The sequence below is a fragment of the Zea mays genome, chromosome 8, assembly GCF_902167145.1.
Source record: "Zea mays cultivar B73 chromosome 8, Zm-B73-REFERENCE-NAM-5.0, whole genome shotgun sequence".
NCBI lineage: Eukaryota > Viridiplantae > Streptophyta > Magnoliopsida > Poales > Poaceae > Zea > Zea mays.
This window is the reverse complement of record NC_050103.1, coordinates 59176175-59192847: the sequence shown is the minus strand read 5'-3', so window position 1 is coordinate 59192847 and position 16673 is coordinate 59176175. Positions and strand designations below refer to the sequence as shown.

Here is a 16673-nt window from a genome sequence, read left to right as displayed (position 1 = left end):
CTCCTTCTCGGACTTTGGGGCCGCAGTCTCTTAGGTGGTTGCGGCAGCCTCTTCCGCGGCCATGTTTAATAGTATTTTATCTATATCAGCAACCATGCTTTCTAAATGAATATCTTCCGCCTCCGAAGGTGCAGCTTCAGTAGCTGTCGTGCTTTCAACAACCGGTGCCTTCGGAGCTGAAGCTCGTGGTGGTGTCCCTTCGATGGCTTCTGTCACTGTAATGATTCTTTGCTTTTTTGGCCTAGCTGCCTTCTTCGTTTGTGCGGGCTCCTTGTCCTTCTGAAAAAGCTTCGTCAGATGTGGCCCTAATGGACTCAGCTTGACAGGCAAGGATTCAGTCATTACCTTTAAAATTTCCTCCACGTCGGTGGTACAAGGTGATGCAGCAGTCTCTTCTTCTTCGTCAATTGCCTTCTGCTTCGGAGCTGTAGCTTTTCTCTTCTTCGAAGCATCTGTTTTTGGTTCAGGCTTTAGCTTTTTCTTTTTCAGTTGTTATTCATCATCTTTATTCAGAACATCAGCCACTCTTTTCCTTTTTTGCCCTTCGGCACCCTTGTCTAGCCGCTCGTAGTCAAGATATTCAAAGCCAGAGCATCCATTACTCGGTTTAACCTTCGCTTCGGACGGGTGTCGAAGGCTGCAGTCATCAATTGATCTTCTTTTTTAGAGTAATTGCCAAGTATTTCATTACACATTACCTCGATCGTGTCCAGCCATTCTTGGCAAGGCACTTTGAAATGTTTCTTGAATTTGTAATGGTAAGGCAACCGAATAAGCTCCCCCTCTTTCTTTTTTCCTTCAAGCTTCGGCATGGCCCACTTTTTCATAGTTGGAAACACTTTGAAAGCCGAGAATTCTTGCACTAAGTCCCTAGTGCCGATGTGCTCCGCAATAACTCTAAATTCAGCCAGAGCAATTTGGGTTCACTACTAAAAAATCACCCTAATGCCACGACAGATATTGCAACAACAATATTTTTGTTGCATTAGATGTTATTTATTGCCACGACCTTTAAAAGTGGTTGCAATATATGGACCGTTTTGCCACTTTTTTGTGCATTGCGATAACCATGACTTTCGTTGCAAGAGAAAGGTGTTATTGCGACCACTAGAACAGTTGTAGCAAAATCACCCTAATGCCACGACAGATATTGCAACAATAATATTTTTGTTGCATTAGATATTATTTATTGCCATGACCTTTAAAAGTGGTTGCAATATATGGACCGTTTCGCCACTTTTTTTGTACATTGCGATAACCATGACTTTCGTTGCAAGAGAAAGGTGTTATTGCGACCACTAGAACAGTTGTTGCAAAATTACTCTAGTGTCACACGGATATTGCAACAACAATAAAGTTGTAGCATTAGGTGTTACTTATTGCCACAGCTTTAAAAGTGGTTGCAATTTATGCACCTTTTTTGCCACTTTAGTTGTGCGTTGCAATAATCATGAAGATGTTATTGCTACCACTAGAATAGTTGTTGCAAAATGTCCCTAGTGGCTCACCAGATATTACAACATCAGTAAAGTTGTAGCATTACGTGTTAGTTATTGCCACAGCCTTTAAAAGTGGTTGCAATATATGCACATTTTTGCCACTTTATTTGTGCGTTGCAATAATCATGACTTTCGTTGCAAGAGAAAGATGTTATTGCTATCACTAGAAGAGTTGTTGCAAAATATCCCTAGTGGCTCACTGGATATTACAACATCAGTAAAGTGGTAGCATTAGTAGCAGTGTAAAGCAAGACGCGGCATGTGCGTAGAATTCTTTTTTTCATCCAAACCGACCGGGCGTGCAGGGAGGGTGAGGCCACCCTATGTCATATACTCTCATGTCTGCGTAAGGCCAAGGAAATCGTAGTATATACGGACCTGCCGCGCGCAACATGTCTAAGCCATGATCCAACTTTGCGTTCTGTGTCTGGATCGCGATGGGAAATATATTCAATTTATTGATACGTTACAAGAAAAATACAAAGAACAATCTAGAAGTTTCTGTTCTCTGAGACACACATCAATAAAACACGCAGGTGAATAAAATACAAGGAAAAAGATCACATGAATCTTCTAAAATCTGATATATAACCAACAATAGAAAAGAATACAAGGAAAAGGATCACAAGAATCTTCTAAAATCTGATATGTAACCAACAATAGAAAAGAATACAAGGAAAATGATCACATGAATCATACAATTTCCAATTGTTGTCTGCATGCCTATACTAATACATATTACAGCCGCCACTGCCTGCAGGGGACTCAAACTGCCGCCCGCCAGGACACACAACAACCAGCAGCCAGGGACTCCACGCCTTCAGGTGATCCTTATTCAAGCACACCTTCGCCAACCCCATCCAACAGTCAGCTTTAGACGGTTTGCACTACAACAGAAAATAGGAGACAACCATCAGGTAATCCTTATTCTTAATCACAACGATGTAACTAGTTTAGACAAGTGATCTATGCACGGTTGCACCATGATTCCTGAGAGTTTCCGCCATTTCAGGTTCTAGCCAAATAATATTCAGTTTTATGGCTGTTGTACCTGCAAAAAAATTACACATCGTGTCCGTTAGAGTCAAAATAAATGTGAACTAATGGTGATAATAGGGAAGGATGGCATAGAAGAGATTAAAGCATTTACGATAATATATAAAGTAAATGGACAACATTGCAGTGGCTAGCGTGTGGAAGTTGTGCCAAACCATTGTCCTGTATTTCTCGATGTTCTCATATGCCCAGTTAATATGAATAACCAACTAAGAAAGCAATATCCTTGACAAAAAAAACCTGGTTTTGTTGTCTCAGTTGCTTGCGTAGCTTGGGTTCTTATGACTGTGATAGATAACAGCAATATCAATCAAGAAACTGAATATGCTCCCTACTCATTTTTTCTCAATTGGTACAATCAGTAACTTGGCAAGTGTTTTTTTAAATAACTCTTGCGTTTACTCTAAACTTAAAGTATCTTCCAGCTGCGAGTTGGGTCCTAAATCAATATGCTCCATTTATAACAAGATTGTTGTAAGAAAATACTTTCAGTGATGTAAGCATGTAGCACATGTGTATAACAAGATTGTTGTCATGTGGAAAAGTTTGTTACTACGAGGTTTGGCGTACATGACTGGTATGTAAAAAAATAAAATGGAAGTAGTATTGTCCTCATATAGAAAAAATTATAATGGAGAAAATTATAATGGAGGTACTAGGAGGCTATTTAAGAGGGACTGCAATTGTTGTGTATGACTATTCTTCTATCAATTCAATGATACGCGTTGGTAGTAACTAGTAATGCCACATTTTTCTTCCTCCTATAAAAGAACCCTAACCACACATCAAAGGTACATTGCACTCATGAATCATGTACCTTGGTAAAGAAGCATGCTCTCTTTGCAGTGTAGAACCTCTTTCTCCTTCTCACTATGATGCTCCTCAAGATGTGCAAACTGCCTTTTGAACTGATGAACTACACTGCACAAAGATATTAGTATTAACGATCCTTTTTTAAAAAAATGGATGTGAAACTGTGATTCTGAAACTACAATTATGCAAAGGGAAAATTCTGAAACTGTTATTAGCGTCGGCACCAAAATAATTCTAGGCATGTCGGCACCAAAATGTTTTCAAGTGTGACTGATAGCAAGAATTGTTGTGATGTGCACATTGCTTCAAACAAATGCCTATGCACAACACACTTAATTATTTTCTCTCAATGCAATTCAGCACACATTACCTTGTAACAAATATATGGAATTAGATAGTATTACATTGCGTTATTAAACATCACAGGCCTTGTCACCAATTGTAATGTTTTCTATGGCTTCAGTTTCCCTCTGTATATATGCATGTCAATAACATTTGAATGGCTGGAAATCACTTAGCAGCTACACATCAAGATATCTACGTATATACCACAAACATCTCATGTCAACTTGCTAACAGGAGAGTAAATAGGATTTTGAAAACTATGTTGTTGCTAGTGACTACATATTGCATGAATTAATAACTTATCATTAAACTTTAAAGCTCAATACTGGTTATGACTGAAAATCAGTTTAACTTTGTTTTTTTTGTTATAGGTCCTGGCTAGTGATTCCTATCTTATACTAGAAAGCCATGTCTCAGAATAATAGGAGTTGGATGCGCATGCACTTCACGACAAAGGTTGTATATGAATTCGACCACATCTGAATATATGCGTTGGCACAAGGAGGGCTTAGTCCAAGATAACAAAATGAGGCACCCTGCTGACTCTAAGGCATGGAAGCATGTAGATAACATATACAAAGATTTTGCTACTGATCCTCGTAACATTCGGTTGGGTCTTGCATCTGATGGCTTCAATCCATTTGGGATGGTCAATGTTGCGTACACTATATGGCCTGTCATTTTAATCCCTTACAACTTGCCACCTTGGTTGTGTTTGAAACAACCTTTCTGGATGTTGTCAATGTTTATACCCGGTAAAAACTCTCCAGGAAAGAATATTGATGTATATTTGCAGCCTCTGATTGATGAGCTCAAAGACCTTTGGGAAAAAGGTGTTGAGACATGGGATGCCAAGGAGAAGAAGAATTTTAATTTGAGAGCAATTCTTCTCTGGACAATTAATGACTTCCCAGCATATGGGATGTTATCTGGCTGGAGCACAAAAGGCAAGTTTGCATGTCCATACTGCCACAAGGATACCGACTTCTTATGGTTGAAATGTGGATCCAAGCATTGCTACATGGGACATCGTCGGTTTCTGCCTATGGATCATAGGTGGCGCAAGAACAAGGCCAGTTTCAACAATACTGTGGAAACAAGGGAGTGCATGACATTTTGCAGTCGCTTCTTGCAAGACGTGGAAACCAAGCTTAATCATGCAGACCGTCATGAAGCTGCTGCTGTGAATGAACCACCATCTGGCTTAAGCGTATTTGCCAACATTGACTACACTAAGAAAGGATTCACTGTCGAGTCACTTTCTAGGAGTGAGCTACAACGAATGAGGCACTACATATTACAAAACTGTGATGAGTCTACTCCATGGATAAAGTAAGATCTTATTTCAAAATCTATATTTTGATACTATGCATTGGCATGTTTCATAGAATTTGAATTACCTGAAGCCCTCTTTTAAAATATTGTAGCGAGCATATGGACGAACTAAAAAAATTAAGTACACGGAATGTTGATCAAAGGCACAAGGAACAATTTGTAGGCTGGTTCGAGCGAAAGGTGGGTTATGAGTAATTTGTTTTATTTGTAATGCCATCCACTAACTGCTGCTCAGTATTATATTTGCAAATAACTTAAACATGTTTTGTTGGCTGCAGATCAGCAAACTAAATCAACAAGGGAAGACAAGTGACCTGCTCTACACACTTTCACAAGGACCAGACCATCGGGCTCGTGTTTTCAACAGATGCTTCATCAATGGATTTCTTTTTCGTACAGAAAAGATAGAGCAGAACCTATGCACACAAAATAGTGGTGTTGTTGTGAAAGGAGATGAAAGCTCTGGTAATATTGACTGGTATGGTGTGATTAAAAAAATTATTGCACTAGATTTTCCTCAAGGTAAGGAAGTTTTCCTCTTTCAGTGCAACTGGTTCCATGTTCCTACTGCCAAGAACAAAGGACGAGGCTACCAAAGGGATCAGTATGGAATTATTGATATTGATAAAACTCGGTTGTGCTATTTAGATGAGCCTTATATTCTTGGTTCACAAGCTGAGCAGGTGTTTTATGTCAATGGTACAAAGAAAAAAGATTGGTGCACTATTGTAAGAATGAATCCCCGAAATCTGTTCGCCATGCCAGAATCTGAAAATTCAGAAATTGATCTTGATTCGCTGCACGTGGGATTCGAAGGCATGAGTGTTTCAAGCAGCGATGAAGTATTGGTGAAGTGGAGAAGGTCTGACATGGAAGGTGTAATCGGTGATGCTTGTGTCATTGAGAAAGCACTTGCTGAATTTGTGGAAGAATCACATGATATTGGGTTAGCAGATGAGGAGGACGAAGAAGACAACACATACATTGATGATGGATATGTAGCACCTGTGGACTCGTCACGCGACGCAAACGATGATGATTTTTTTGTTTAAAAGAAAAGTCACAGACTATTGGATACGAGAAAGATGTTATCCGAGGTTGGCACACACTGAATTGAGGCAAACGCGTACAATCGCGTAACTATTACATATCCAGTTCTGATCAGTAGATTTTGGTTGTCATGACTTTAGTATATATTCAATAATGCCCAACTACTGAGGTATATATCACAGTGCAAACAATACAAAGCTTTAATATGCTCCAAATTGTAACCAGCTAAAAAAAATATGCTACAAACCGACTCAGAATAAACTAGAAACACAATCCTAATACACTAAAACATCTTTTCTCCTTTATATTAAGTCAATCAAAGTTACAACACAAGGAAGTATATGATGCACTAGCTTACTGAGCGTTGTGTAATGCATTTGTATGCGTTGTGTGATGCTATATATACGGATATCGCTTCAAAGCAAGCGCTCACTGTTGTACACATTCAATGCTTGACAGGAAAATTTCAATATGTAGTTAAAAGATCACATTGTTGTTGTTGTTGGCATTTAACCAGAAATTTTGTTCTTCTGGTATTATTATTTCTGTGCACGTGTTTTTGTTTCTTATTACGAATTTAAATTAATATTTATGTGCATCTATCATGCTTTTTATGTATAACATTTTCGTAGAGTCTCAATACTCTCAAACTCTTGAAATGGGTGTATTCATGTTTAACCTTAGAAGAAATTGTGTAAATATAAGAAACTAATTTCAGAAGATGAAAAAGACAGAATTAGCCCCTTCTCTACCTTTGTAAAATGTGTATGAACAGCTTACTGAATTATCTCTACAATTGCAAAATGTGTATGCACATCTTCTAAACGACATAATACTGTAATTATCATTTACATTACGTTTTTTATCCATGTACACTTTTTATCCATGCGTGCAATTTTTTATCCACGCACGCGAGGCGCGCAACCGTTACTAGTTATTGCAAAAGACAATGATACGTATGCTCCTGCCCCTCTAAGGGACGGGCGGAGGGATAGGGTTCGGGGACTTGCCTGGACCCTGGAGAGAGGAAGCCGACGATGGGACGTCGAGCTCGGCAGGCGAGTTGTGTCGCATCAGGTGGACCTGCACCTTGAGGACGGCGGAGGGATAGGGTTCGGGGACTAGCAACTGAAGGCACATTCAAATCTCCAAAAAAAAGAAGAGCCAGATTAGCAGACTACACAAGCAACATCGGCTTTGGGGGTTCTGAGGGGAGCAGCGATACTCACGGAGCTGGTGACGGCTAGGACGACGAGGGTGATGCGCGCCTATTCAGCTCCGTCGCTGGCACCGAGCAGAGGATCGGCGAGCTGGGACCTTCCTAGTGGCCGGCGAGTAGGGAGGGAGCGCTGGTGAGCTGGAGTACTGGGCTCCAAGCGCAGGAGCAGAGAGGGAGGCGCTGGGGAGGGAGGAGATGGAGGAGAGGCGGCCATGGTTGGGAAGCCGAGGGAGCAGGGATGACCGGCGAGGGGAAGGCGCAGCCAGCCGCGTGCGTTGGAGGGCTCGTGGCCGACGGCGACCAACAGCCAGGGCCGGCGAGGTGAGGGCTGGAGGGAGCGGCTGAGATGGGCTTGGTGAGATCAACCACCAGGGAGGAACTGCTTGGGGAGAGAGAAAGAGACGTGAGGGAGAAGGGGATTTGGGAGGGGCGGCGACTCTCTACTGCAGGAAGAAGGGCAGAGGGCTGATGGCAAGAAATTCCAGAGAGCTGGAGATGGGTGCGGTGGATAAGTCTGAAAGCCTGGTCGACATGAGACAAGGAGAAAAGGGCAGTGGAGAAAAAGAAAAAATGGCTTTTTCCTCTTCAGGTTTTGCTTTTAACAATAGCAAATATATTATTAGACAATCTAAATTATTTTAGTGGATTATATAATCTGAGGAGTCTTATTTGTTTACCTAGATTATTTGAGTTGGTGGTTGCTGCTGATGGTGCCACGAATGAACGCCGCAGCCTGGCGTCGACTGTTCCGAGCCACCGCGACACGAGACGGCCTCTGACGGCGGCGATTCATGGGGTTCGGAGTCCATGATTATTGGGCGGCGGTGGCAGTTCCTAAGTGTGGCGGCAGCAGTTCTTGAGGGAGGCGTCGAGTGTGTATGGTGAGATGGCGTCGGGGGATGGAAACAAAAGGATAGTGATTCGTATATATCATCAACTTAAGGTGATTTCACTATTTGCTACGTTTTTCATATAAGTCTTGTCAGACTATCATGTGAAGATGGTTCCATATTTATAAGTGTCTAGTATACTCACTAACATCTACAATGTTTCTTATAGTCTAGACGACTTCATATGATATAAGACACTTCTATAAAATATACTTATATTAGTCTTTAATGGTGTGTCTTAAATAGTCATATATGTAGTAGTGATTGTTGCACGTATACACATATATACTCTCTCGTTCCCATCGTTTAATTTTTCTAAACAAATGCCATATAGTATTTGAACATGTACCATTAACAATTATTCACCTGAGGCTTCTAATTAAGGCTTCTAAGGCATGTTCGTTATGGCAAACCTCTTTTTGTACTATGAACAATTATTCACATTGGCGGATCCAGAATTGATCAAGAGGGGACTACTAAGCTAAGGCTATAAATTTTTTACCGAAGAGCAGAGGGTCAGCGAGGAGCTGATGAGCGACATCTTGTTCCTTCGTCAGCAAGGAGGTGAGGAGCCAAGTAAGTCAAACATTCTGTAATGAGTAGCATCGTTTAATTTTCCCCATTCCTGGCGCCCAATGTCCCTTCAGACAGTATGCACTATGCTTGTAAAATTCCCATTCACTTCAGATGCTGAACTTGCATGGTTCTTTGACGAGGATACATGACTAGCATCGTTTAATCACAACATTATTATTCTGTTCTCAGATGGTGACAGTCAGGGGCGGAGCCAGAACTATGATATAAGGGGGGCCGATCAATTGATAAAAATATTATATAATGTTACTAATTTTAAGCACTCGCTATGAAATAAGAATTCTAAACCTTTATAAATTATCTTAGTCCATGAGTCTCTTTTATAGCTAATTAATATATTGAATTAAAGTTGTGACACAAGAACAATACCAAAAAAATAAAGACGATAAAACGATGAATATGTGACCGATGAGATTCAACTTTTATATAATGATCTAGTATTCATGAGGCAGCTAACAAATTTATGAGAGAGTTCAAAAATCCAACTAGACTCGAGAATCCATGAAAATTCGTCAACCTACATAGGTACATGTCAAATTTGTTGTGTACACACCAACTATCAGGTGACAACTTTAGTTGAAATTTATAGGTTTTATTATCCACGAGATCTAATGTAGTATGTATATAAGTTGCTGGCACTCATTCTACTGCTTCGTGTGATCACCTTCTTTGGACTTTGGTTGTGAGGCTATGGCAGTGGCAAGTCAAGTGGTCAGCGGCAATCGGCGGCTGCCTAGCGAAATGATAGGATGAATCATAAGTGGGTGAGGTTCAGATATCAGCGTCTGCAAGCGAATTAGGTTTGACGTTTCATGCATCGATTGGTCGTTCAACGAATATTTTATCTTATATTCTTTGTCTCTTTTAGACTTCGGTTGGCATACTACAACAGAGTTATGGATCATATATTACCAACCACTATATTAAACCTTTGATTAATTATGCTGCATAAAATTTAGAGTATATAGATTTAAACACACAAAATTTAGACTATATATACTCTTGTCTATGTGGCAGCCTTGGGAGGGGCCATGGCCCCTGCCAGCCCCCCCTTGGCTCCGCCCCTGGTGACTAGGGATGAAAGTAGGATGGGAAAATCCCGTACCGACCGTTATCGTATAACCGATTTTGTTAGTTTTGTCCCGATCATTTTCGAACCCGTCTAAAAAACAAAAACGGTACGAAAACGGGATATACAAAACGGTAAACGAAAACGGAAACGGTAGAGTTATTTTTCCGACCATTTAACCGGGATCCCGTTTTTAATCGGGATGATCCCGTTTTTCTTACCGTATTTTTAGTTCGGGAATAATTCAATAGAGCCTGCTCCAGAGTCCAGACATCAGTGCAACTTTGAGGCCCAGTCCATCTAAGCGCCGGCCACAGGGCCACGGGCTAATTGGCTAAAGCGTCCAGAAACCTAGCGCTCACTCCTCTGACTTCTCCACGCCGCCGCTGCCAGAGTCCAAAATCCTGCTTCTCCTTCCTCCGTCCGACTAGCCGAATCGTGGTTCCTCCGTCCGGCCGTCCCTCGACAACTCTTCGCTGCGCGGCTGAGCCACCCTCGACACCGGCCGTGGGTCGCCCGAGGCCCGACCATATCCACGCGCGTACGGCGTACGCGCCCGACCAATCACCAGTTCACCATCGCGTCCGCCGCGGCGCCTCTGGCCTCCCGAGTCCTGACACTGCAGTTGAGCTGTTCACGTCACCAATCACCACCGCTTCGGGCTACTGTACGCCTGCTCTCCACGCTGCGCGCCCTCCCCACGTTCACCAATCACCACCGCTTCAAGCTGGCTTGCTTTTTACTGCTGCTGCACTTCGTATTATTCTAAATGAGCATATGCAGAGAATATGATGCTAGTACTTCGTATTATTCTACATGAGCAACAGTGCTATTGTACTTGGTATTATTCTACATGGCGTGCATGATGCTAGTGTGTCTTCATTATACTTAGAAAATTCTAGTGCATTACTACTCGAGCTTGTGAACACAACCAAGGTGGCAAGTTGTAAGGGATTATTTGATCATTAACAGTTAGCTAGAACCACAGCAAAATGACAGCTCCAGCAAATATAAATATATATATATATAATTATGGTGTTTCTTGTTTGGTGTCTCTCTTATCTGCAGATGAAAAGTAAAGTAGAAGGCAAAGCACCGTCAGCATCTATTACTGCACATAATTCCATAAACCAATCTATTGTTATACTTACATGATTTTTTCGTTCCCTGCCCTGTCAGCATCTATTTTCCTGACCTATGATGACGACTCAAGGAGGTTTGCAGCCGACAAGCAATGAAGCTAATATGTGCACCAACGACAATGGTAGCCAACTTGGTACACGGATTGTGGACGAGATTATGGCCGGGAAGAACGTCTTCTTTGATCTTCCTGACAAGTAAAAATCTACCTACCCATATTGTTCTCTACTGCTTTGGCCTTGGCGCAGATCATAATTATAGTATATTGTTTTCATACCTCTTAATTGTTGAATGAAATCTTTTTACAACACTATTTTAGTCATTGTTTGCATAAAATATATTTGTGTGGCAGGTTGACTGGTGAGATATGGACCTTGAAATTCCATTGCATTGGAGCACAACCTGGAAAAGAAATTGTCACAGTAAATATTGATAAAGCTTATGTTGCCTTTTACAACGTGGTGTACATAAAATCGAAACTTGGATATTCTGGGAGGGACTTCTTGTTTTACAAGAAACGATGTGGCATTGATCGATCCAGGCTATTGGCACTTGATTACATCCACCAAGAAGAGGCCATGCTGTCTGATAACATGGATGAGAGAAAAATAAGTTTTGTGCTCACAAAAGATCCACCCAGTGATCTAGAGGTAAGCATAACTCCCATCAACCGTCCAAGACAGCGAACAAATGTTGATGAAGAAACTATAGAAGTGTCGATTGATGCATATAAGGAGTGGCTTGCAATACTACAACATGATAATCCAGAAACGGGTAAGTTAAGATGTCAAACTCATTACATTAAATACATGATATGTTATAGTTTCCACAGTTAAACTTACATATTGTTTAAGTGCAGATTTAATGGATGACTTCAGGGAGGATACGATCAAAACATATAAAGAATGGTTAAGGCATCAAGGCGATCTTCCAGATATCTGTAATTTCTTTTATTTACAGCCTACTAACATATAGTGTATATTTTCGCAAATTGTTAGAGATGTAACTGATGCCTATGCTATCCGCAGTATTGTATGAACGACAAAGCAATGATGACCTAATATTATCAGATGAAGAAATTCATGGCAGCAGCAAACCTACTACTAATTGGCCATCTCATGCTAGACGTCATAGGAAAAGAGATCCTGGTATTTTTTACTAAGAGTGTTTTTTATTCAAATGTTGCAATCTTCTACTTTGAATATTTCTACCCATTCAGATGTTATTGGTATATATGTAGATAACGATGGAGTCTTTAAAAAGGAGGGGCGTGGTACCCTTAAGGGTATAGCAGCAGCCACCAAGCGGATCAAGAACGGTGATCACAAACTTAAGATTGAATTTTCATCTAAGCTTGGAGGTCCTGTAGGACCAAACGCTCGCACTTTTGTGGATGAAATCGTATTGTTTACAAAGAAAAAGGCACCACTCATTGGAGTGAAAAAGTGGAAAGATATAGAGCTCAATGTTAGATCTTCTATAGCCTCTGACGTACTGGTATGTGAAATTTCTTTACTTGAGCCCTAACAGTTAGCTAGAACTATTAGTGGTCTACTATTCCCAAATTACTAGACAATTAACCTTCTCTTTATATCAAAACTGAAACAGCGAAGGTGGGAGTTTCTAACCAATGAGGACGCGCATGAAAAGATCTGGTCTATTGCTAAGGAGAGATACAAAGGATGGCGATCAACGTTAAGCTCAACATACAAGGCATACAATAGTTATGCTGAAAGGATGAAAAACAAGCCTGAAGATGTAGACATCGTCGAGTGGCATTACATGGTGTTGTATTTTGGATCTGAGAAATTCCAGGTTTGCTATTTCATTTCCTTTACTTTAACGATTGGCACTTGCATAATATGGATGATTCTAGCGATTTATTTATTAATTCATTTCCAACTATTATTATTTTCTAGAAAATAAGCAGCCGGAACTCGGAAAACCGTCAGAAACAAAGAACGAAGCATATAATGGTTTCTAGAACTTTTTCCCAAATAAGCTTTCAACAGGTAATGATATGACCACTACTTTATTTTCCATGATTAATGACAAACTTGTATGATACATTCTTCACATTACAGAGAGATCCAGAAACTGGTATAGAACCAACCGATCTATCCCTTTGGATGATTACTCATTGTAAAAATGATGAATGGTCGGAAGAGGCTTCACGTGGCATTTATGTGAGTAAATCACAAAGCTTACTACTAAAACATACTTTAAAATACTCGGCATCAATTCTTATTTGAATTGAGCTAACTTGAACTATATTGTTTTTTTCAGGAGAACGCAGCTGAGAAAATTGCTGAGAAAATATATCAAACAGAAAAATTTTATCTAACAAGAGAAGAGGAAAATGCTATTTTCCAAACAACATTCAAGGAAACAACAGGATGTAAGGCAAACAGACTTCATGGTCATGGGTACCTATCAAGATATCCAACAAGAAGTCAAGTGATGGAATCAAAGTTCCTCGAACAAGCTCGTGCCACGGTTGCAACCAACCAAAAAAACATTGAACTCGAAAGTCAGGTCCAGTTGTTAAATGAAAAACTTGCGTGTGAGGTTGCAGAACGAGAAAGAATACTCCAGGAAAAAATGCAAGCACTGCAAGAAGAAGAAGAAAAAAAAAGACAAGTGCTTAGAGAAGAAATGAGGCAAGAAATGGTTGCTGCCCTTGCTGTTGTAGCACAACAGGTATAAAATTTGATATTTGTATTTTTACCATCATTGCTATTAGAAACTTTTGCAACATAAATTGTTTGATCAATTGTTTAATGCAGAGCAACCGTGAAAGCACCACTCCAATCGATCCTTCTTCCGTTGTCCCTACTAAACCTCCTGAATTCATCCCAGCTGATTCTCCTGCACCTGCACCAAGTAGTGCAAACAACGTTCGTACACCAGACACAAACAATAAGAAAGTCAATATGCCAGCAAACTATATTAGCTCTTACACCCTAAGGAATGCTGTGACAAGACGTGTGCAGGCAAGGGGCAACAAAAGAAGCGAATGTGTATGGAATGCAAATGTTCTTGTATTATGATCATATAAACTGTTTTACAACATTTTTTGATAGTTTTGTTTTTGTAATCCTGGATATGATAATAGGTACAATCCGCAAGTGCAAGCGAGAAGCAAGGTAGATCAACTTAAGAAGCTCTATCAAAGTGTGTTTAAGGTATGTCCACAATCTTTTTTTATTTCTTTTGTAGTTGTGCATGCAATGGATTTTAGTAGCCTAAACAGATTTTAGTTAACCATATGAGCAGTACACATGTTTGTGGCTCTGTGCAGCATGCTTATTTGGTAGCCTGTTTTCGCTCTTGTTAGGCTGGTGCTGCAGCTGCCTTCTCTGGTAGAGATAGAGTAGAACGTTTGCTGTTGCGTGCTTCCTGTTTGCTGCGTGCTACTGTTTGTTGCTTGCCGCTGCTAGCTGCGTGCTGCTGCGTGTTGTTGTTGCTGCTTGCTGCATGCTGCGTGTTGCTACTTGCTGCTTGCTGATGGTTGCTACTGTTTGTTGCTTGCCGCTGCTAGCTGCGTGCTGCTACATGTTGTTGCTGTTGCATGCTGCATGTTGCTGCTTGCTGCTGCTGATGCTGCTTGCTAGGAGTTGTGTTGTAGCTGTAGCTGTAGGCACTACAGTTGTAGTCTTTCACTAATGATTAACCAAGTTATTGTAGCTTTACTAATTATTGTTTTTAACACTTCCAACAGGTTCCTTGTCGTCGTGATATCGTCGTCAGCCTAGCTAACCATCGCTTGCATCAATGGAGGGGATGGAGGGGTACACGATGACAAAAAAAACTTCCAATAATTTGCTAGTCCTGAGTAGTTTATTATCTATGTTATCACAATCCAAGCTAGTATGAGGATGTTGTGACTGTGAGCTATGTTATCAAATTAATTTGTATTTGGCCACTATTTATTTGGTGCAACCTATTTGTTACAACTTATGGTATGGATGTAGTTAATATATGAGATAAGAGACAAATATTATGGTTGTCAATTTTGGTTCTTACGTTACTGATGTAAAATATAATTCTTTTGCATAACATTTTCTACCCAATACAAATGCAAAATGCATTGTCGTATAAATTGTGGGTTTGAATATATGTAAATGCAACGGTTTTATTGGTTGTTGTATGGTTCAGTTGCAATGATTTTTTTGTTGCAATAAGATGTAATTACCATGGATCTATTTCGTTGGGACTTCGGTAGTCGCAACCTTTTCTTCTTGTTGCAACATCATTTGTTACGATATTTTTTGTTGTTATATCGGTTCTTACCACAGATAATTTTATAGCAAAAAGGTCATGTAGCCACGAGACACATTATGTTGCAAAATGATCAAATGCAACGAAATTATTTGCATGGCAATACATCTTGTTGCCACGAGTCACTGGTGTGGCACTAGTGTTTTGTTGCCACACAGCATCTTGTGGTAACAAAGCCATTTGCAATAGATTTAAACGTGGCATTAACACTTATTACCATGAAATATGTTGTGGCAATAGAGTTTTTGGCAACTATCGTAAATGTTGCAATATAACTTATTGCAACAGAATAGTCCATTGTAACAACGAACTGCTGCAACACTTGAATACGTTGCAAAAGATGTAGTAATTGCAACAGAACGTAAAATTGTTGCTATAGCCTATTGCCACTCTGTTTTCTGCAACAGCAGGCAACGACAGTTGTTCTATCGCAATTGGTGCCTATCGCAACGATTTATGGTCTATCGCAACGATTTTTGCCCATTGCAAGAAGGTGATTTTTTAGTAGTGGTTGGACCCTCTGGTGTCATGTTGCACGGGGGTCAAGTTTCACCGAAGATTAACTCTAATGGACTCTGGACCAGCTTCTCCTTATCTTCGTCAACTTTGATGTAAAACCACTCAGACTTCCAGCCAGCTGGCCACTTGCTACGGTAACTGATCACTGGAAATTTTGTAGTCTTGCGGTAGGCAAAATTGTAGCAGCCAAAGTTTTCATGTAGCCCATCTCCTCTAGCCTTGGTCTGGTAATGAAGCTCATGCACTCGGCAGAAACCTTCGGCAAATGGTTCCACCCCTTGGCTTCGGAGAGCCCAAATATAAATGCTTAGCCTAACAATAGCGTTAGGAGTTAGCTGATGAAGGTAGATCCCAAACTTCTTCAGCACATCAGCAATCATCTTGTTCAAAGGGAATCTTAAACCAGCTTTAAAGAACCTTTTGAAGATCACTACTTCATCTTTTTCTGGCTTCGGAGTAGTTTCTTTTCCACCAAAACGAATCAGCTCTTTCTTTGCTTCACTTAAATAGCCCAAGTTCAACATCTTAGGTAAGTCACCTTCGGTGATGGTGGATTTTCCGAAATCCAGATGGCTGGGTTTACTTGGCACTGCGCTGCTATAATCATCTTCAGACTCAGTCTCCTCAACATCAGCCTGCTCTGCTTCAGCGGCAGGTGCATCCTCCAATGTTACTAGCCCAGACCGCTTCATCGCTTCGAAAATCGGAACGGTCTCAGTAGCTTCGGTTTCATCCCCCTCACGATCAACCCTGGCAGTGGAACGAACTCTTGCCATTTGATTATGAATTTCTTGAAATTTTTGAAGTTGTTGACTTTTTTGATTTTTTCGAAGCTCTTGTGACGAAGCAGAATCAAAAGCGGC

At 40.6% G+C, this 16673-nt stretch overlaps 2 protein-coding genes across 2 annotated transcripts; one reads left to right on the top strand and one right to left on the bottom strand.

Annotated features, from left to right (window-relative positions):
• Window positions 1-2057: 2057 nt before the first annotated feature.
• On the bottom strand, window positions 2058-4169 carry LOC103635243 (uncharacterized). The gene is made up of 3 exons (XM_008657747.4): window positions 3373-4169; window positions 2482-2550; window positions 2058-2386 (listed from the first exon to the last, which is right to left on the bottom strand). The coding sequence occupies exons 1-3, from the start codon at window positions 3608-3610 to the stop codon at window positions 2373-2375; spliced, it is 321 nt and encodes a 106-aa protein (XP_008655969.1). The 5' UTR covers window positions 3611-4169; the 3' UTR covers window positions 2058-2372.
• Window positions 4170-12019: 7850 nt separating this feature from the next.
• LOC103635241 (uncharacterized) lies at window positions 12020-15046 on the top strand. The gene is made up of 9 exons (XM_020542986.2): window positions 12020-12158; window positions 12251-12507; window positions 12619-12825; window positions 12930-13022; window positions 13095-13196; window positions 13297-13710; window positions 13797-14030; window positions 14126-14195; window positions 14732-15046. The coding sequence occupies exons 1-8, from the start codon at window positions 12020-12022 to the stop codon at window positions 14168-14170; spliced, it is 1491 nt and encodes a 496-aa protein (XP_020398575.1). The 3' UTR covers window positions 14171-14195; window positions 14732-15046.
• The last annotated feature ends 1627 nt before the right edge of the window (window positions 15047-16673 follow it).

Coding starts and splice junctions, on each gene's coding strand:
- LOC103635243 (XM_008657747.4), bottom strand. CDS start 3,610: ATGCCTAGAATTATTTTGGTGCCGACGCTAATAACAGTTTCAGAATTT. Junction 2,551..3,372: donor GAGCATGCTTCTTTACCAAG/GTACATGATTCA, acceptor ATTTTTTTGCAG/GTACAACAGCCATAAAACTG.
- LOC103635241 (XM_020542986.2), top strand. CDS start 12,020: ATGCCTATGCTATCCGCAGTATTGTATGAACGACAAAGCAATGATGAC. Junction 13,197..13,296: donor AGGCTTCACGTGGCATTTAT/GTGAGTAAATCA, acceptor TGTTTTTTTCAG/GAGAACGCAGCTGAGAAAAT. Junction 13,711..13,796: donor TTGCTGTTGTAGCACAACAG/GTATAAAATTTG, acceptor TGTTTAATGCAG/AGCAACCGTGAAAGCACCAC.